The 21,732-nt window shown below is 40.6% G+C and overlaps 2 protein-coding genes across 5 annotated transcripts in view; both read right to left on the bottom strand.

Annotated features, from left to right (window-relative positions):
* The window catches only part of LOC112430922 (uncharacterized), a 50,683-nt gene that overhangs the window by 6,394 nt on the left and 22,557 nt on the right, over window positions 1–21,732 (bottom strand). Inside the window, exon 1 of one of the 4 annotated variants that reach the window (XM_076878416.1) lies at window positions 4,921–5,185. The exons of the other annotated variants lie outside the window; for them this stretch is intronic. The gene's annotated coding sequence lies outside the window, so the exon portion shown is untranslated. Of the gene's footprint in view, window positions 1–4,920; window positions 5,186–21,732 lie in introns of those variants that run through there. 4 annotated transcript variants of the gene reach the window in all.
* Window positions 8,694–21,732, bottom strand: part of LOC112430927 (uncharacterized) — a 16,167-nt gene continuing 3,128 nt past the window's right edge. Inside the window, exon 3 of the mRNA XM_076878426.1 lies at window positions 8,694–9,804. Within this exon, the coding sequence (XP_076734541.1) occupies window positions 8,728–9,804 (1,077 nt within the window). The 3' untranslated portion in view covers window positions 8,694–8,727. The remainder of the gene's footprint in view (window positions 9,805–21,732) is intronic.

Genomic DNA, 21,732 nt, shown 5'->3' with positions numbered 1-21,732 from the left:
TATATATATATATGTATATATATATATACACACACACACACACACACACACACACACACACACACACACACACAGAGTGCAGAATTATTAGGCAAATGAGTATTTTGTCCACATCATCCTCTTCATGCATGTTGTCTTACTCCAAGCTGTATAGGCTCGAAAGCCTACTACCAATTAAGCATATTAGGTGATGTGCATCTCTGTAATGAGAAGGGGTGTGGTCTAATGACATCAACACCCTATATCAGGTGTGCATAATTATTAGGCAACATCCTTTCCTTTGGCAAAATGGGTCAGAAGAAGGACTTGACAGGCTCAGAAAAGTCAAAAATAGTGCGATATCTTGCAGAGGGATGCAGCAGTCTCAAAACTGCAAAGCTTCTGAAGCGTGATCATCGAACAATCAAGTGTTTCAATCAAAATAGTCAACAGGGTCGCAAGAAGCGTGTGGAAAACTTTGGCCATATTTCAGAGCTGCAACATCACTGGAGTGCCCAAAAGCACAAGGTGTGCAATACTCAGAGACATGGCCAAGGTGAGAAAGGCTGAAAGACGACCACCACTGAACAAGACACACAAGCTGAAATGTCAAGACTGGGCCAAGAAATATCTCGAGACTGATTTTTCTAAGGTTTTATGGACTGATGAAATGAGAGTGAGTCTTGATGGGCCAGATGGATGGGCCCGTGGCTGGATTGGTAAAGGGCAGAGAGCTCCAGTCCGACTCAGACGCCAGCAAGGTGGAGGTGGAGTACTGGTTTGGGCTGGTATCATCAAAGATGAGCTTGTGGGCCTTTTCGGGTTGAGGATGGAGTCAAGCTCAACTCCCAGTCCTACTGCCAGTTTCTGGAAGACACCTTCTTCAAGCAGTGGTACAGGAAGAAGTCTGCATCCTTCAAGAAAAACATGATTTCCATGCAGGACAATGCTCCATCACACGCGTCCAAGTACTCCACAGCGTGGCTGGCAAGAAAGGGTATAAAAGAAGAAAAACTAATGACATGGCCTCCTTGTTCACCTGATCTGAACCCCATTGAGAACCTGTGGTCCATCATCAAATGTGAGATTTACAAGGAGGGAAAACAGTACACCTCTCTGAACAGTGTCTGGGAGGCTGTAGTTGCTGCTGCACACAATGTTGATGGTGAACAGATCAAAACACTGACAGAATCCATGGATGGCAGGCTTTTGAGTGTCCTTGCAAAGAAAGGTGGCTATATTGGTCGCTGATTTGTTTTTGTTTTGTTTTTGAATGTCAGAAATGTATATTTGTGAATGTGGAGATGTTATATTGGTTTCACTGGTAAAAATAAATATTTGAAATGGGTATATATTTGTTTTTTGTTAAGTTGCCTAATAATTATGCACAGTAATAGTCACCTGCACACATAGATATCCCCCTAAAATAGCTAAAACTAAAAACAAACTTAAAAACTACTTCCAAAACCATTCAGCTTTGATATTAATGAGTTTTTTGGGTTCATTGAGAACATGGTTGTTGTTCAATAATAAAAATTATTCCTCAAAAATACAACTTGCCTAATAATTCTGCACTCCCTATACTGTATATACACACATATATATCCATCCAACCAAAATCAAATTGATTACAGACATCAGATCCTTTCCATTGAAGGTTAAAGTTTGGTTAAAGGGAAATCAGAGATGTAGTCATTTTAACTAATGATTTTATTTTTATTCATTTTCTATTAATTGTAGTTGTATTTACGATGTATTTTGGCTTCATGAAAATGTATGTTTTATGGTAAAATGTATTTATTTTGATTGTAAGCCCAACAAGGGACAATTGTTGAAAATTAGCAATAGCTACAAATCAGTTTCATGTTTTGTACTTGGACTATGTCAAACTGCACTGTCTCTTTTAAATAAATAACTTCAAATTCAAATGTGTGAGGGAGACTTTACCATGACATACACCTGGTTACATGGGAATAAACCTATTATCTAATAGGACATTAGGGTTGTGTGAAATGTGTCTGGCTGGTGAATGAATGTTTGGGGAATTATTTGGCGGCTACATACAGTGGAACCTGTCAATAAGTATTGGTTTGATTTATCAGTTTAAGGAGAAGAGTATGCTTTGACAAGTCCTAAAATTCTTTACATTTGTTAGTATTTTCTTTTCTTTACTTTTTTTTTTTTTTTGAGGAGTGCACTGAGAATTATGTTTGAGAATCTGTTCTCCTTTAAGCAGGCCTGCATGATTGGAACTAAAAGTGCTATACAACAGTGTTGCTGGAAAACAATCATCAAGTGAGCTTCTCCACATTACAATGGGCACTGGAGAACATCTATGTGGGACTCGATTAGATAGTAAGTCCTAAGTCCCTTGTCTAAAAGGATTCAGCAAGGTAATCCATTCTAAATTCTTCTTGATGCATGCTCAATCATCCAGGTAAGTAAATTTCAAAAAGTTGATTCTGTTCATCTGGACGTAGCATTTTCAGTGGGAGAAACGCTTCGTCACTCATCCAAGTGACTTCTTCAGTCTCAGCTGACTGCAGGTTTCCCCAATCTTATAAACAGTAACTAGAACCACTGAAGGAACAATGGGCTGGGAGGTCAGTTCCTTCATCATAATTATGTAAATTCTCATGACCACTGATCAAAGACCAGTGATCAATAGCTATGAATACCATTCACAGAGAGTTGGAGAATGGCTGCAATCACAGCATTGTAAGATGGCGAAAGATGTCCCCTTAGGCCCCCTCCTCGATTCAGAGATGGTCTTTCCCTTCTCATGTAAATGGCCTCCTCGACTCCACACGCAAACCGGCGTTCCTCCCTGTCCAGGATGTGTACATCCTCATCAGTGAAAGAGTGTCCACTGGCCTGTAGGTGTTGTGGAGGCAGATTTTTCTTCTCATGTATTAATCACATATTTAATCACATCACATTAGTTAAAGTAATATCACTTTCTCACTTTCCTATAGTAAGAGCACTCCTGTCACCAGTTTGCATGCATGTGGAATGTTAACACAGTGAGGCCATTGTAATGGGAGACATTGAACACACAGTGCAACTCCTTCTCCTTATCAGGGATGTAAATCCTTAGGTGACGATCAAGCAGAAAACAAGGTCATAATAATTCTCTCTGTGAGGGAGGAGGTATAGGTAAGATTTTGGGTTCGTCACATTTCATTGAGGGATTTTTGATTGGCCTCAAATATGCCTGAAGCACCTAAAGAATGAGGTAGTTCTTCCAGTGTTTAATGTGATTGTTTTGGTTTCCCCAATCACTGATGTGGGCAAAGTAAAGATGATTGTAAATTCCTTTGAGAGGGTTTACACTGTTTAAATGGGTCTATTGCCCTACAATAGTAAAGAGTACAGTACACTGCATAGATAGAGAGGAAAGATCTATCAGTCTGTTGTAAAAATTTAGCTCAGAAGTGTTTGATATATGTTGGCTGTACATGGCCACATCTGGGTTTTACCCCAGACTTTGACGGCACTAACATTGAATTTAGTTTATGTTTGTGTTATTCATTTACCTATAGGTTTTAGTATAGCCACTCTCCTTTATGGAAAACATCTGGACAGGGCAAAGATAAGATAAGATAACCTTTATTAGTCCCACACGTGGGAAAGCAAAAGGCACAAAGGAGTGTGTGTGTGATGTTTAGAATATTCAGAAACCTAAAGTATGTATCAGCAGCAGAATGGACCTGAAAATAAGTGCCCATGTTTGTTTCAGTTATATGAAGCTTTGAATATTGTGGATTAGTAGTACTGCTGCGTTTGTTGCATCGCATTGCTGTAATTGTTTATATGCTTTATATATTCTGAGGTAAGTTGATCTATAGTGTTACATCATATTCTATAATGATGTTATGTGTTTGTATACTTTTTGCCCAGTTTGACCCATTTAGCAGAAATCAGCCTGTTTAAGGCTCTGATATCTATTCTGTATGACTTAAAGCAGTTATGACATGGTATGATTTTCTCACCCAATAAAGGAATATTTAATATATCAGTCTACTCTTCATTTTATCAGAAACAGTCATGATAACATTTATCAAATGTGAAGCTAGTTTGCTGCGTCTTTTGCTGCTGGCTCAGTCAATTTGGTTGGAGACGTAAACACAGAGCTGACCCAACACAGCAGAATCGCTGAGCTCCGACAGTCCGTCTGCGGGCTGTAGGGTGAGAAAGCCGAGAAAGACAAAGAACTGAAGAAGCTTCTCGGATGAGAGGTGAGACGTCTTCAAGCAACTTATAGGAGTCCAGACGCTTTTCTTTGCAAGCTCCTTTGGCCGAAGAGACAAAGCTGATTCTGATGCGTCGGTGTGTGTTTACGTCTTTGCGTGGAATCCGTGTACCTGCTCTCACTTAATGTTTGGTGGATGTTGAAATAGTTTTGTGAGCTTTAATCTGAGAATCTGGCAAAACACAGTTATATTTAAAAGTCAATTCAGGATTTAATGATTCGATATCGCTTTATTCAAACTACTCACCTCCCTCTCTCCACCTGCACTTTCAACTGGACCACGGCCAATCAGAGAGGTCCCGCCCCTGACTATCTCTGATTGGTTTAGTCCACGATAGGGGCATAACGTGTGTCTGTTGTTGACCACACGGAGAGTTGCAGAGATTTTTTTTGTTGTTGTGGTGCGCCCAAAGATTTTTTTTAGTCGCACCATTGAAAAATTTGGTCGCATTAGCGACCAATTTGGTCTCACTCTAGAGCCCTGCCTGCACCCCATCCTTTTGTTCATACTCCAAGACTATTTTTCTATATGTATTCTTACCCCCTAGCAACCGCCATTTCATATTGTTGCAAGCAATCACAAACTCTACAGTCTGTCTAACTCCAGTGTATCCCAAGCAATCTATTATTCTCAACAGAGCTAAACTCAACATAAACGGAACCCACATTAAAGTTAGCTCGGTGCTTACCTTTAGATGAGCCCACAAACCGAGAGAAACTCCGTGATGAAGCTGGAAGTCTTAAGAAACACAGAGACGGAGAAGAGACCCACGTGGTTCACGCTGATCTCAGCTACGATCCAGGAGACAAGGGTGTGCAGATCGATGCAGACATCGATCCAAACGTTGGTAGTGGTATATGTTCCTGTAAGTTCACTACTTTACTCCCGTTTCATGAAAAAGCAGCTCTCTCTGCTCGACTCCTCTCCTGCACAGACACTTTGCGCCGCCTCCTTTTCCGGCTCTGCTGTGATTTGTTTCTGCGCGGTCACGTGACCGAGCTTCACAAGGTTTTTTTTTTATTAGTAATATAAACATACAAACAAAATGCACCATATATTACAGATTCAGAGAATAGACATTTCTTACATATTAGCAACTTTCATATATAGTGAAAATAAAATATAAAGATGGGGTCACATAATTTAACAAATTATTAACTCACTAAATCAAAATCTTCCATAAAGGAAACAAAAAAGCAGCCTTTTTCTTTTTAACTAAAGTCAAAGATTTAACCAACAGGTTTAAGTCGTTTTTCCAGTGAGCCAGTGTTGGTTTAGTCTTAAAAAAGAGACATTTATGTATAAAATGCTTGCACAAGATTAATAACACATTAACACCATAATTAGCTTTCTTTTCTTTCAAAAACACTCCAAACATTATCATATTTAAGGTAAATGGGGTAATTTGAATCCCACTGGAATAAAGCCAGGTATGAAAATCCAACCAAAATATTTGTATAAAATTGCACAAAAAGAATAGATGGTCCAAATCCTCCTCTTCTGTTTCACAAAATACACAATTACCCGTTTCTATTTTGAATCTATCACTAAGGAGTCTATTTGCCGGGTAAATTTTATTCAAGATTTTAAATTGGACTTCTTTCCCTTTAGGAGGGATAGGGAAGGTGATATAATCAGTTCTTATTTTTTCAATTTCTTCCCTTTGGAAATCTTTTAATATGTAATTACGTCTAAGTAAATTTGGAGAATAAAGACTCCTTAATGAAGATCTAAGAAACTTATTGTTGCATTTAACATCACAAAATCGAATACCATTTATATATAATTGCCTTAACTTGGGGGAGATGTCAGAATATATTATATCATTTACAATATGTTTTTAAGTGACAATGGAATGGATTTTATAACCCGATTAAATTTACTTTTAGAACATTGGATATTAAACTTTTGGCAAAAATCTTGATGTCCTAGAACATGTCCTTCCTCATCTACAAAATGGGCAATTGCCCAAACACCTTTTGATAACCAATCTTGAATAAAAATAGATTTTCTGTTCATCAGTATATATCTATTGTTCCAAATTGGGCAATTATGTGGAGTGAAATTATGTTTAAATAACATTTTCCAATAAAGAAGGACCTGTTTATGGAATTCAGAGTTTAGCAGGTAGCTTAGTAATTTCAAAGTCACACTTTAGGAGAAAGTCGATACCCCCCAGTGTGTTAAAGACCTTACTTGGTATAAAAAACCAAATGGAGTGTGGATTATTTAGGAAGGATTTTAACCATTTAAGTTTCAAAACACCATTCATTATATCAAAATCAATTGCGTTTCCACCGCCTTCAATGTATGGTTTAACCAAATCATCTTTAGATATATAATGGCACTTATTCCTCCAAATAAAATTAAAATTCAAGCTATTAATTGTTTTAAACACACTCTCTAAAAACGTCATGCCCACAGCACGTTTTTGAGAAAATTCAAATATTTTGGTCCTTGAAGATCATTTCAGAGTTTTTAATGAGCTGCAGGAACCCTGTTCTGTGTGAGTGGAGAACAGCCAAGTCGCCTCCTCTGATAAACCTCCACATGTACCACTGAAAACAGTTAAATTAGTTTGAATGGGAAACCAGAGCTCAAACTACTTGTTCTGAGACCATTTCTTCATTTTCACACCAAACTGTTTAATAAGACAAACTTTACACAGAGTACATCAAATATAACTAACACTCTAATATTGTCAGGATTTCATAATACAAACTTCAAATCAACAGGAAAACAGCTGCAGAACATGTGGATCAAAATTAATTCATTAAAAAACAACATGTGGACTTCAAGGATACAGTAAATACACTAAAGTGAAAGGAGGAGCCAAAATTTGAAGGAATTTGAATTAAGTAAAAGTAGTCACCTTATGATCTTTAAATTGGCCCTGATGTGTGCTGCTGTTTTTAACTTTCAACATTTCTTTGCTGCCACTGTGAATACGAATGTGGTCTTTGCCTAATTAAATAAAGGTTACACTGACTCACTGCATCATCTTCAGGTACAAACTGGTATTATATGAAAGTACAGCCCAAAACCAGTTTAGCTTGAGTTTCTTTTTTCTGGACATAAAGTCACAGCAGGTGTCGTTTCAAAGCTGGTGGACAGATTTAGTTCATTTTGGAAGTTTTAAGAGCAACTGCTGTGAAAACATTTGTAGTTTTGGGAGAAAATTATTTAAGAGAAGATTTTAAGAGCAACTGCTCTGAAAACATTTGTAGTTTTGGGAGAAAATGATTTAAGAGAAGATTTTACAACAGCAAAAGATTAAATATGAATGAAGGATTGAAATTTAACTTAGGTAACACATAAAATGAATACAACTACTAAACACTACTGTATCCTAAGGAAACAAAGACTAAAATGTAACAGGGATAACATTTTAGAGAATTAAAATCCCTAAAAGGAAAAATAATAAACTTGATATACATATCTATACATGCAGCTTCCTAAATGTAACATTCAGGATTATTCACTGCAGGTCCAGAAATCAGAGCTACCTCATCAGATCCAAGTGTGGCATCAGCTGACACTCTTTACAGGAGATTCCACCTGAACTCTGTGGAGCCTGATCTCAAGGTTTTTAAGTCTGAGCCTGAAACCAGAAGAGGATCTTTCTCTCTCTTCAGATTCATTGTGATCCAGTGATTTCAGTCCTGCATGATCAGGCTGATGTTTGCACAGAGCAGATAATGAAGTGAATGTTTTTGCACATTGGTAACAGGGAAACAGTTTATTTACAGTGTGAGATCGTTTGTGTTCGGAGTATGAACTGAGATTCCTGAAGCTCTTGTCACACTGGTCACAGCTGAAGTTCACTTCCATGTGTGTACGTTCATGTTTGTTACGATGACCTGATTGTGAGAAGCTTTTGTCACAGTGTCTGCAATTGTATCGTGTCTCTCCTGTGTGGATTCCCTTATGCTTTTTCATTGAGCTCATGTTCAGTGGTGAAGGATGACCCACACTGGTCACAGATGTGCTTTTTGACCCCACTGTGGAAGAGTTCATGTATTTTTAATGTACTTGGTGTGTGGAAGCCTCTCCCACATTCTTTGCAGTAGTTCATTTTGTCTCCAGTGTGGCTACGTTGATGTGGTTTTAGGTCCCGTTGATGATTGGAAGTTTTTCCACAAAGATCACAGAGAAACTCTTTCCCACCACCACAGTGACGACAGGGTTGAGAAATGGATCAGTGTGCTTCGCTCCGCTTCTAAACAAAGACATTGTAAGTCAGGGAATTCCTTCAATGTTTTTATCCTGAACGTCGCCTGAAATAAAAAGCATCTCTGCCAACGTCCAATTACATTTTACTGTTTACATTATAACACTCAGCTTACTGAGTGAAAATGAGTCTTCATTTTTCCAAACAGTTCATTCAGTATAACTCCATAAGTTTACTGATCAGACTTGTTCCAAACAATCAGGTTACAATTACAAGACAATTACATAAACTAAATACATCCTCACAGTAACTGCACTTGTAGAGTTACTTTCTGGTGTGGATCTGTTGGTGTTTTTTAAGCTGATGTGGATATATAAAAGACTTTCCACACAAGTCACAGTTGTAAGCTTTAACTCCACCATGGATGACTTGGTGTGTTTTTAAGCCCCCAGCCTGGGTAAAAGACTTTCCACACAACTCACAGCTGTAAGGTTTAACTCCACTGTGGATGAGTTGGTGTGTTTTTAGACTTTGAGCCTGGGTAAAAGACTTTCCACACAAGTCACAGTTGTAGGCTTTAACTCCACTGTGGATGAGTTTGTGTGTTTTTAAGCCCCCAGCCTGGGTAAAAGACTTTCCACACAACTCACAGCTGTAAGGTTTAACTCCACTGTGGATGAGTTGGTGAGTTTTTAGGCTTTGAGCCAGGGTAAAAGACTTTCCACACAAGTCACAGTTGTAGGCTTTAACTCCACTGTGGATGACTTGGTGTGTTTTTAGGCTTTGAGGCAGGGTAAAAGACTTTCCACACAACTCACATGTGTAAGCTTTAACTCCACTGTGGATGATTTGGTGTGTTTTTAAGCTTCCAGCCTGGGTAAAAAACTTTCCACACAAGTCACAGCTGTAAGGTTTAAATCCACTGTGGATGAGTTGGTGAGTTTTTAAGTCTCCAGCCCGGGTAAAAGACTTTCCACACAACTCACAGCTGTAAGGTTTAACTCCACTGTGGATGAGTTGGTGTGTTTTTAAGTTTTCAGCCCAGTTAAAAGCCTTTCCACACAAGTCACAGCTGTACGCTTTAACTCCACTGTGGATGACTTTGTGTGTTTTTAGGCTTTGAGCCAGGGTAAAAGACTTTCCACACAAGTCACAGCTGTACGCTTTAACTCCACTGTGGATGAGTTGGTGTTTTTTTAAGTTTCCAGCCTGGGTAAAAGACTTTCCACACAAGTCACAGCTGTAAGGTTTAACTCCACTGTGGATGAGTTGGTGTGTTTTTAAGTCTCCAGCCCGGGTAAAATCCTTCCCACACTCATCACAGCTGTAGTTTTTCTCTCCCTTTCTTCTGTGAGGTTTGTCGGCCTCCTGAGAGCGCTGACTTCTTGCTCCATGTTGGTCCTGCAGTGAAAGACATACAAACAGAGGCATTGAGTGAAATGCAGTCGTGGAACAAACTGACACTCCCTCCAGTGGCGCTGTCACTTGATGTTCGCTCGCTCTGCGGGAGAGTATCACATCCTTTTCCTGCTCAAACACAGTGGTGTTTCTGAGTAGCTTATTTGCTTAGCAATTTAATTAACAACTTTTAAATACATTCTTTTTTCAGAGTATAATCTTCACGTGCTTCATCCGAAACACACTTTCTGTGTACTCACCACCTAATTTATAGCCAAAGTATTCACTCACTGTCTCTGTACTGTTTCGCTAGCTTAGCTTAGCTCGTAGCCGACTCACTAGCACCATGGCTACTTCACCTGTCCCTCCTGCACTTTCTTGCTCATTGTGTCAGATGTTTAGTTACTCCTCGGCCTCCTTTAGCAGTAATGATACCTTTAACAAATGTAGCATATTTGGAGGCCAGGATTACTGAATTGGAGACTCTGCTTCGCACCCTTCATTCACAATTTGATTCTTTTTACTGAATCGAGTGTTAATGAGTCACTCACCAAAGTGAATCGGGTGTTTTGAGTCATTTGATTCACTGAGTCAGTTGACCAGAGAGTGCAACAATTTTACATTTTCACTCAAACTTAATTTGTTTCCCTTTTCATGTAAATCCCACTGCTAAGATGAATGATTTAAAAAAACAAAAAAAAACCCAACTATTTTATAGAGAACAAAGAGCAAAAACATTTCTAAAATTAAGCAATTTCTTATCAAAATTGCTTAATAAACATTTATTTTGTTTATTTGTATTTTATTAGTATTTTCCTTAAGTGTGTCAAATATATATTTTCTCATCTAAATGTCCACTGCGCTGTGAGCCAGGGGGTGGTAATGCACCTTAACATTGGTTAAAAAGACAAGTCACAAAAATCGACCTGCGACGGTGTAATGGAACACTGATCAACTATAAACCTAATGAGGTAGTGTTTTGTACACCAGAGGTCTCAGACTGGAACTACAGCTGTGATGACCGATACTGGGTACACCTGAATGCAACCAATGACAAGGGAAAATCTTTCAACGTCAGGAGGGAACCAGGAATACAACATCCAATGTGTTTCACCTTCGCATACGGTAACAGAAAGCTGGGGATGAACCAAAACTGCTCCCAGACTTTACGGATGCCGCAGGACAGAAAGGGACCAACCAAGACGCAAGAGGAGCACTGATGACGTGCAACCTCATGATCCAATCTGGGGCAGTGATGTGCTAGCGGAGTTCAAGTTGTGGACCACCGGACAGAAAGTCCTGCACTCACTTTTCCCATGGATCGGGAATGGAAAAAACATGCTAAGGATCGAGACTCTTGACTACCGATTTGGACTTTTCCAGAACAGCTCAACATGGATAAACAAGGCTCATAATGAGGAAATTGACGCGATCAGAATAGTGGTCATGCAACACAGAGTCGCCCTGGACATGATTCTCGCTGAGAGAGGGGGCCTCTGTGTCTTATTCAACACCACTTGCTGCACCTACATTCCAGATAACGTGCATTCCTTGACCATGACCACCGCCCTGGAGAAGTTACGACAACTGAGTAATGCACAGCAACAAGACTATGTCATGAACACAGAGGACTTGTCTTGATAGGAGTTCTTCTTTTATTGCTTTGCATGTTCTCTACATGCATTCTACCCTGTATCAGATCAATGATTGGCAAAATGTTACAGGCCACAGTGATCACCTATGTTGGACTGCCACAAGAAGATGAACCGGACGAAGAAGATTTAGTATAGGAACACACACATTCACACATACTGAATGATGCTACAATTGAAAATGTTATAAGCAAGTGATTGTTAGCTGATAATAAAGTATGATTGAAGTGGTGAAATACGGTAACAACAGGGAGGGATGTTAGGGAGTTTTTATTGTTTTATTTGCTTATGCTTCAAAAGTTATGTTACACATATTTCACCAGACACAGTTTTCTGTTGAAACAGGAAGCTGACCCTGTGACACTGACAAGAGACCAGTACAGAAATACATATCCGCAGAAGTTGGATTGCATTATATTATTCTTAGAAACTGACTTGCAACACACATACTTTGTGACACACACACACACACACACACACACACACACACACACACACACACACACACACACACACACACAGACAGCATCAGGACCTGCGTAACAGGAAATGTGATTATATTTGCATATTGACGATGTAACCTATAAAAATAAACGAATACTGCAGTTCGGTGTGATTTGCTCTGAGCTTTTCACCCGTGCAGCACGTTAACCTACACAAGTGTCTCATTGTTGTTTATTCACCTGACTGTTTGTTAACTGTAAATCTCTGACACCAACCAAGAAGAAGAAGAAGCTGTGAGCCAGGAGGGAGGGGGTGAGTGAGTGATTCGTTCGCTCGCTCTATGATTCAGCACAGGAGGGAGGGGGTTAGTGAGTCCTGAGTGATTCGTTCGCTCGCTCTTTGATTCAGCACAGGAGGGAGGGGGTGAGTGAGTCCTGAGTGATTCGTTCGCTCGCTCTTTGATTCAGCACAGGAGGGGGTTAGTGAGTCCTGAGTGATTCGTTCGCTCTTTGATTCAGCACAGGAGGGAGGGGGTGAGTGAGTCCTGAGTGATTCGTTCGCTTGCTCTTTGATTCAGCACAGGAGGGAGGGGGTTAGTGAGTCCTGAGTGATTCATTCGCTCTTTGATTCAGCACAGGAAGGGAGGGGGTGAGTAGCTCAAATGTGCTGTTAGCATGTTAGCAGCGCGATGCTACTGTGAACCGAGGAGCTATTTTCTTGATGTGAGCTTCTACTCAGGGGTTTTTCTTCCAGTTCAGAGCAGAAATGCTTTTGTTACGAAACTGGCTATTGTTTTTCCCCCCACAATTTTAATTATAAGCTAGATATATTTCTACTAATGGAATTAGTTTGCTAACAGCAACAGGGATGAGTCAGTGAGTCAGTTGGGCTTGTGAATCATGATTCACGAGTCAGTAAAGTGATTCTCGAGTATTGAACGATTCGTTCACGAATCGAACATCACTAGTAGCTAACCAGGCCGCTGTAGAATAGAATAGAATAGAATAGCCTTTATTGTCATTGTACAGAGTACAACGAAATTGGAGTGCCACTCCCTTGGTGCAAGTTTCAATAATAAATATAAATGTAAAATATAAAAAGTACAAAAAAAAAACAATCGTAAGTACTCAAACAATAGTATGTACAATATATACAGGATATCAGCATTAATATAATGACAGTATGAATAGCAGCATAATATAATGACAGTGAAGGTATGGAATAGGTTCAATTGTTTTTGTGCTTATTTACTACGGTGATAGCTCTGGGAAAGAAGCTATCCCTGAATCTGTTTGTCCTGGTTTTATGTGACCTGTACCGTCGGCCTGACGGTAATAGTTCAAACAGTTGGTTGCTGGGGTGAGAGTGGTCCTTGATGATATTGCCAGCTCTGCTGAGGTACCGAGAGTTTGCAGTGGTCTCCAGGCTGGGCAGAGAGCAGCCAGTGATCTTCTGGGCTGTGTTGATGACCCTCTGCAGTACTTTCCTGTCCGCAGCTGAGCACCCTGCATACCATGTTGTTATGCCGTACGTTAGGATGCTCTCAATGGTGGCTCTGTAAAATGTCACCAGCAGCCTCTCCTCCAGGTTGTTCCTCCTGAGCACTCTCAGAAAGTGGAGACGCTGTTGGGCCTTTTTAACCACCGCTGTAGTATTTGCAGTCCAGGAGAGGTCATCAGAGATCTGCACGCCCAGAAACCTCATGGAGCGTACCCTCTCCACACAGTTCCCGTGAATGTAAAGTGGGGCCGGGTCTGCTCTGCCCTTCCTGAAGTCCAAGATAAGTTCTTTAGTTTTCGTGGTGTTCAGTTGGAGGTTGTTAACTGAACACCACTCAGTCAGTCTGTTGACCTCATCTCTGTAGTCCCGACTCATCCCCCCTTGAGATGAGTCCAACCACTGTGGTGTCATCCGCGAACTTTATGATGGTGCTTGAGAGATGGGTAGGGGAGCAGTCGGATGTGTAGAGCGTAAAGAGGAGGGGACTCAAAACACATCCTTGTGGAGACCCGGTGCTGAGTGTGATGGTGCTGGACCGGTGGGGGCCGAGTCTGACAGACTGTGGTCTATTTGTCAGGAAGTCCTTGATCCAGAGGCAGATGGGGGTGGAGAGTCCCAGGTGAGACAGTTTCTGGACCAGGATCTCCGGGATGATATGATTGAATGCTGAGCTGAAGTCCAGAAAGAGCATTCTCACATAGCTTCCTCAGTGCTCCAGGTGACTCAGCGCAGTGTGGAGCGCTATGGTGATAGCGTCCTCGGTGGAACGATTTGTCCTGTAGGCAAATTGGTGGGGGTCCAGAGTGGGAGGCAGACCGGCCCTGATGTGCTGACAGACCAGTCTCTCAAAGCACTTCATCACTACAGGCGTAAGTGCAACAGGCCTGTAGTCATTTGGGCTGGCCACAGCTGTCTTCTTGGCGATGGGGATGATGGTGGAGGTTTTGAGGCAGGGCGGGACGGTGTTTGATGACAAGGAAAGGTTGAAGATTTTAGTGAAGACTCCGGTCAGTTCGTCAGCACATGCTCTGAGAACTTTTCCATAGGGCTGCTCGATTATGGCAAAAATGATAATCACGATTATTTTCACTGAAATTGAGATCTCGATTATTTGACGATATTTATTTAACAATAACAATGTATTGAATAATGACTTTAAAGATTGTCAAAAAATAATATAAAATAGTGTGCAAATACTGATAACAGTGCAAATGTTTGCTATATAAAAAATAAATGAAAAATGCAAACATCTATGTTTAGTGAACTTTGCAGTGTTGCTCTGTGGTGCAGCTACAACACCGTAGCAAAGTTTACACACTGTGTCTACTTGATCCACGTCTGACTCCGCGAACCCATAATGTTTCCACACCACTGAAGTTTTTTTTTACCTCTCTTTTCAACCAACGGCAGTCACTCTCCTCTCCAAATAACTTCTGCTTAGCTTTCCGAGCTTCCCTCGGGTCCTCTTAATTGTTGTGACGCGTGTTCGAAATGCAGAGAGGTGCGCTCGATTTGCCACACGGAGCAGCGCGAGAGTAAAAGCACGAGGGAGGTGCTAATAATCGGCTCAGTCATTTTTAATGATCGTTGAAAGCCCAGATCGTAATCGTGATTAAAATTCGATTAATTGAGCAGCCCTATTAGAAAGACAGAGCAGATTTCTCCTGTTTTGGCTTCCCTTCATTGGCTTCCTGTTAAATCCAGAATTGAATTCAAAATCCTGCTCCTCACATACAAGGTCTTAAATAATCAGGCCCCATCTTATCCTAATGACCTTGTAGTACCATATCACCCTATTCGAGCACTTCGCTCTCGCTCTGCAGGCCTACTTGTTGTTCCTAGAGTATTTAAAAGTAGAATGGGAGGGAGAGCCTTCAGTTTTCAGGCCCCTCTTCTGTGGAACCAGCTTCCAGTTAGGATTCAGGAGACAGACACTATCTCTACTTTTAAGATTAGGCTTAAAACTTTCCTTTTTGCTAAAGCATATAGTTAGGGCTGGACCAGGTGACCCTGAATTCTCCCTTAGTTATGCTGCAATAGACTTTGGAGTGCACCAGTGAAGAAAATGCATTCGTTATCACAGAGCATGCCGTGAGGAACACCTTCAGGAGGGTTAACACCAGGAAGGCAGCAGGACCAGATGCAATCCCTGGTCGGGTCCTTAGAGCCTGCGCTGACCAGCTAGCACCGGTGTTCACGGAGATCTTCAACCTCTCCCTGGCCCAAGCTGTGGTTCCCACGTGCTTCAAACAGTCCATTATTGTTCCTGTTCCAAAGAAACAACAGCCCGCTTGCCACAATGACTACCGTCCAGTAGCACTGACTTCAATTGTGATGAAGTGTTTTGAAAGACTGATGAGAGATCACATCACTTCTTCACTTCCTGCCACCATCGACTCACTTCAGTTTGCTTACCGGACTAATCGTTCCACAGACGATGCCATATGTCACCTGCTCCACACATCCCTGAGTCACCTGGACACTGGCAGAGGGAATTATGTTAGGATGCTGTTCGTGGACTACAGTTCAGCATTCAACACAATAATTCCCTCTAAGCTTTTCACCAAGTTGACGGATCTAGGACTCAGCTCATCACTGTGTCAGTGGATCCTCAACTTCCTCACAGACAGACCCCAATCAGTGAGGGTGGGAAAACAAGTCTCCCCCTCCATCTCACTCAGCATTGGAGTGCCTCAGGGCTGTGTTTTAAGCCCCCTGCTGTACTCACTGTACACTTATGACTGTGTAGCCACATCAGACACCACCTCCATTGTCAAGTTTGCTGACAACACTGCTGTTGTGGGCCTGATCTCCGACAACATCGAGACGGCCTACCTGGAGGAGATTAGGAACCTGGAGACCTGGTGCCAGGAGAATAACCTCCTCCTAAACGTCAGCAAAACTAAGGAGCTCATCGTGGACTTCACTACAAAGCAGGCGAGGAATTACAAACCCCTCATCATCAGTGGCACGCCAGTGGAGAGAGTGGACAGTTTCCGATACCTGGGTGTCCACATCACTCAGGACCTGTCATGGTCCTGTCACATCAACTCCCTGGTTAGGAAAGCCCGTCAGCGTCTCTTCTTCCTCAGAAGACTTAGAGACTTCCATCTGCCACTGAAGGTGCTCAAGAACTTCTACTCCTGCACCATCGAGAGCGTCCTGACGGCAAACATCTGCACCTGGTTTGGGAACAGCACCAAGCAGGACAGACGAGATCTGCAAAGAGTGGTGTGCTCAGCCGAACGCATCATTCAATCAGAGCTCCCTGACCTGCTGTCCATCTACACTAAGCGGTGCAAGTCCAAAGCTAGGAAGATTATGATGGACCTCTCCCATCCCAACAATTGACTCTTCTCACTGTTGAGGTCTGGGAAGCGCTTCCGCTCCCTTAAGGCCAAAACAGTGAGAATGAGGAGGAGCTTCTTCCCCCAGGCTGTTCGGGCCCTGAACCAGGTGTAGGACTGGACTCTCCCACACACATCACTATAAGACTGGACTCTCACACACATCACCACACGCACCACCACACATTTCCTATAATCCTATAATTCCTATAATTTATAATCTTTATAATCTCTTCTGCTATTTGCACATTCTTTACTGTAAATTCCTAAGTTAATTTGTAAATTTGCTAGTAAACTGTAAATATTGTAAAACTTTTCTTCTGTCATTTAATGGTCGGGCATTGTACAGCTACAAGCATTTCACCCCCATGTCATACTGTGTATGGTTGTGTGTGTGTGACAAATAAAATTTGAATTTGATGCATTGAGTTTTTCCTTTCCAGTCACCTTTCTCACTCACTATGTGTTAATAGACCTCTCTGCATTGAATCATATCTGTTATTAACCTCTGTCTCTCTTCCACTGCATGTCTTTATCCTGTCTTCCTTCTCTCACCCCAACCGGTCGCAACAGATGGCCGCCCCTCCCTGAGCCTGGTTTTGCCAGAGGTTTCTTCCTGTTAAAAGGGAGTTTTTCCTTCCCACTGTCGCCAAAGTGCTTGCTCATAGGGGGTCATATGATTGTTGGGTTTTTCTCTGTATCTATAAAGCGCCTTGAGGCGACTTTTGTTGTGATTTGGTGCTATATAAATAAAATTGAATTGAATTGGTGGAATCAAACATGTAAACAAAAACACATTGTTGGTGTGTTTCCACCACCTTCTGGTGATAGTATCACATTACAATAATGTGCTACAATGAGAGTTGTAATGAAAACGGCATTATTGAAGAAATATCGATCAGCAGAGAAACTCTTTTACTTCAGAAAATTTTTTGAATTCAACTGATGATATTGTTGTTTCAATGTGTGTAGAGAAAATATGATCTTTGTATTTTCTTGTAACCTCTGTGGTTTTTGGTTGTGAATGTAGATTCTGTATATATGGAGGAGTCCGGGGGCCCATTCTTCGTACCTCGCTAAGTAGGTTAGCTGGATTTGATTGTTGACGATTTCGCGTGATCTTGGATCGTTCGGTTCCCCGAAGCTCATCCGGGACTTGCTGCCATAGCAACAGAGCCGTAAGCGTAAACCTGCTCGGGAGCAGGTTTACTTTATGTAAACAGGATTAGATCGTGGCCACGTATGGAACGCCAGGACTGCCATAATGAATTAATTAAATACATCATTAAATAATTAATTAAATGTGTCAATAATTAATTAAAATTGGAATTAATTAATTAAATAAATAGTTATGACACATGTAATTAATTAATTATTGACACATTTAATTAATTATTTATGTATTTCACATTTTAATTAATTATTGACACATTTAATTAATTAATTATTGACACATTTAATTAATTATTTATGTATTTCACATTTTAATTAATTATTGACACATTTAATTAATTATTGACACATTTAATTAATTATTTAATGATATATTTATTTATTTCATTTTGGCAGTCCTGACGCCTGGCTCTCATCATGAAATAATTTTATCTGTCAGCCTCACCCATCAAACTCAGGGGGCGGGGTTAACGCTGATCGAGTCAAAACCATTGCTTTGGCCTGGTGGCCATTGTTTCTAGCGCACAACAACCGGCATGTGGAAGCTAACAGAACTGAGCTTTGAAAAACCCTGTTTGTGTGTTACCAAATACCGTTTTAATATTTTTTTAGCCGAGAATGTAGTGGTTTAATCTTCATGTGTCTGGTCGGTTTGTCAAGATACAGCCTCTTTGCAAAAGTGTTTCGATGATTTCGGAGATGTCTGCCCAGTCTCACGGCAAAGCGTGGGATAGACCCGCTCGCCTCGCAAGCAATCCCACCGACAAAGCGCAGGCCCCGGTACACAGCTGTAGTAACCCCCGCTGACTTCTTTTACTGAGGTTATATTTATCGATGTTTTATTTCCTGATGTTCTTATGTGTCCTACGTGTTTCAGTCGCCAATTCTGAATTATAACTAACATTAAAAACATGTTTAAGGAGGAGAGAGAGCAAATTAATCTGTTTAACATCTGATCTTTGGGTTTTTGTTCAGTAATCAGCATGACCTGTGTATAAACGCATAAAAGAGATAACGTTGGTGTTTCCGTCATGTAGTAACTGCTGGCTTTAACTGTACAAAGGTTGTTCGACACTATGAAACACATACAGACTTCATGATGTTTGGCTAATATTTTTATTGTGAATATTAATCATGCTGACCTCGCTCTGTACACCACGCAGCGAGGTCAGCATGTCCACGATATCCTCAGCTCCATGAGTTAACACAAAGTTTCCCAGCTGACTATCTAACTGCCAACTATTCCAGAGACGTGAAAATATACAGCATAAAGAAAAGTGTAAGAGACTCAGCAGCAGATTAGAATAACAGTTATACATTTAATAAATCACCAAATGAATCCAAGAAACGAGCAAACCTGTTCCGACAATTTGAATTTGTATTCCCTCAGCTGCAGACTCGCTGCTGTTTAAATGTTTGAAAAGGAAGATTAGATATAAACAAACGTATAGTGGCCTCAGCAGGCTATTACTGAAATACACGTGCTGTATCATAAACTATGATATAAATAGGGAGGTCCTATTAACATGTTTAGTCTTAAAGGACACCTTCCTGCCTTTAGTCTCATTCATGAGCAGTATTAGTTTTCTTCTAACATCCAGAAGTCTGCACCATGTGTTTCATAGTTTGTAACAAGCCTTTGACAGGTAAACATAACATGACCGAAAAAGAAAAAAAAAAGAGAGAGAGTGTTGAGATAAGAAGAGAAAATGCTCTCAATTATGGAGACAGACAAATGGTTCATTTATGTTTGATGTGTGTTTATTCCTCCCTAAATATCGTCGGTGAAGTTCGCCATGCACGTCAGATTTTCCTGCGCATTTTTATACCTCTGCCAACAGAGAGAGAGAAAAAAAATCACATTCTAACAGACAGCTGGTGCTTAGAATACAGTTGAATAACTATTAAAAAACAGATGATATTTAGATGATAGTTCAGTCTAACACATGTGCCAGTGAACCATTAAACGTCTGTGAAACTATGCAGTTATGAAACGTAACTTTAACCTCAGCCAAACCGATTTGCTCAGTTGTAAATAAAACAGCGAAGTAAACGTGACCCGACAGACAGAACCTGAGTGAATGAAGTCCAGCGTTTAACCACTGAGAGCTAAAACTCAGCTGAGGTTTCAAAGCTGTGTGCCGGTGATTGGACATCAGCCGCTGATAAAGCTGGCTCGCCTATAAAGTGCTCTGTAAGGAAACAAGCTCCAGCAGCTCTGCGCTCGGGGAAAACACTATATTTACTTATCTTGTGCAGAAAAATGCGCTGACATTGCTTTATATTGAGCACCGGCTGCCCAGTTAAACTGTGACTATCACCAGGTAACTAGGCGTGTTTCTTGAATTAGCAGCAGGTGTTAAACAGCTGACAGATGAGGAGGAGGATGCATGCAGGTAAACTGAGGGTCTGTTAAGCTGATCGCTGGTTTCGTGAGAAAAATGTCAGCTCGTTCTTTATGTTACAGAAGCACAGAGACACAAGACCAGGCGGAAAGAGACGATCGTTCGGTGAGAATCTGTGAATGCAACATGTGGAACACGGAGAGTGGAATATGTAAACAAACCGGTTAACGTAACCCCCTCGGTGCACTCTGCATGCTAATTGTTAGCAGAGCTAGTGAAATCTCTGAAAACATCTGAGCACTTTTGCAGACATGTTCTATGTTGACAACCTGACCAGACATACGTCGCGACATTCGCGGCTAAAACACTGTTAAAAGTGTAGCTGGTGACAGAAAAACGGGGTATTTTAAAACTACACCACCACCATTGCTGCCTGTGATTTGATCTGCATTCTGGGATAACTGGCTACCCCAAGTCTGCACAAGCAATCGATTATCTAGGATCGACCTGTTTTGACTTACTTTGCACGGCAACCAATCAAATGTTAGAGAAGCTGCATGGGCAGCGTTAACCCCGCCCCCTGAGTTTGATGGGTGAGGCTGACAGATAAAATTATTTCATGACGAGAGCCAGGCGCCAGGACTGCCAAAATGAAATAAATAAATATATCATTAAATAATTAATTAAATGTGTCAATAATTAATTAAATGTGTCAATAATTAATTAAAATGTGAAATACATAAATAATTAATTAAATGTGTCAATAATTAATTAATTAAATGTGTCAATAATTAATTAATTAAATGTGTCAATAATTAATTAAAATGTGAAATACATAAATAATTAATTACATGTGTCAATAATTAATTAATTACATGTGTCATAACTATTTATTTAATTAATTAATTCCAATTTTAATTAATTATTGCCACATTTAATTAATTATTTAATGGTGTATTTAATTAATTCATTATGGCAGTCCTGGCGTTCCATAGCCACGCAGGTATGTCCGCTTCATTTATATGAAAGCAACAGCGATATTCCACCACTGTTTCACCATAAATAAATATTATCAATGTAACTAAAGATAATGCAGTACTTGATCCATTTATTGATTTCATACAGATACATACAGGTCATTTCCTAAAAAAGGGAAATGTACTATTAACATTCTATTACATGTATGTGATTATTACAGATGTAATTCATATTTCAGAGTAGTAATTGGAAATTACTTCGTGTAATCAAGATGGGAGACCACGGCTATAAAAGCGAAGGTGGATTTGGGAAGCCTGTCGCAGTCATATCCTGTCCGTATACGCGAGCCACCCATTGCGGAAGGTGCAAGATTGATAAGGAGAGTTTTCAGAATTCAGCGTATATTGCGGGACAGACAGGATCCTTTAGCTCAGTGCGACAGTGTGCTCATTGAGAGATATTGATATTCCCGTGAGGGTATTATTCACTTAA

Source organism: Maylandia zebra, linkage group LG3 (genome assembly GCF_041146795.1).
Source record: "Maylandia zebra isolate NMK-2024a linkage group LG3, Mzebra_GT3a, whole genome shotgun sequence".
Lineage (NCBI taxonomy): Eukaryota > Metazoa > Chordata > Actinopteri > Cichliformes > Cichlidae > Maylandia > Maylandia zebra.
The sequence above is the reverse complement of the archived record's forward strand: the minus strand, read 5'-3'. Positions and strand labels throughout refer to the sequence as shown.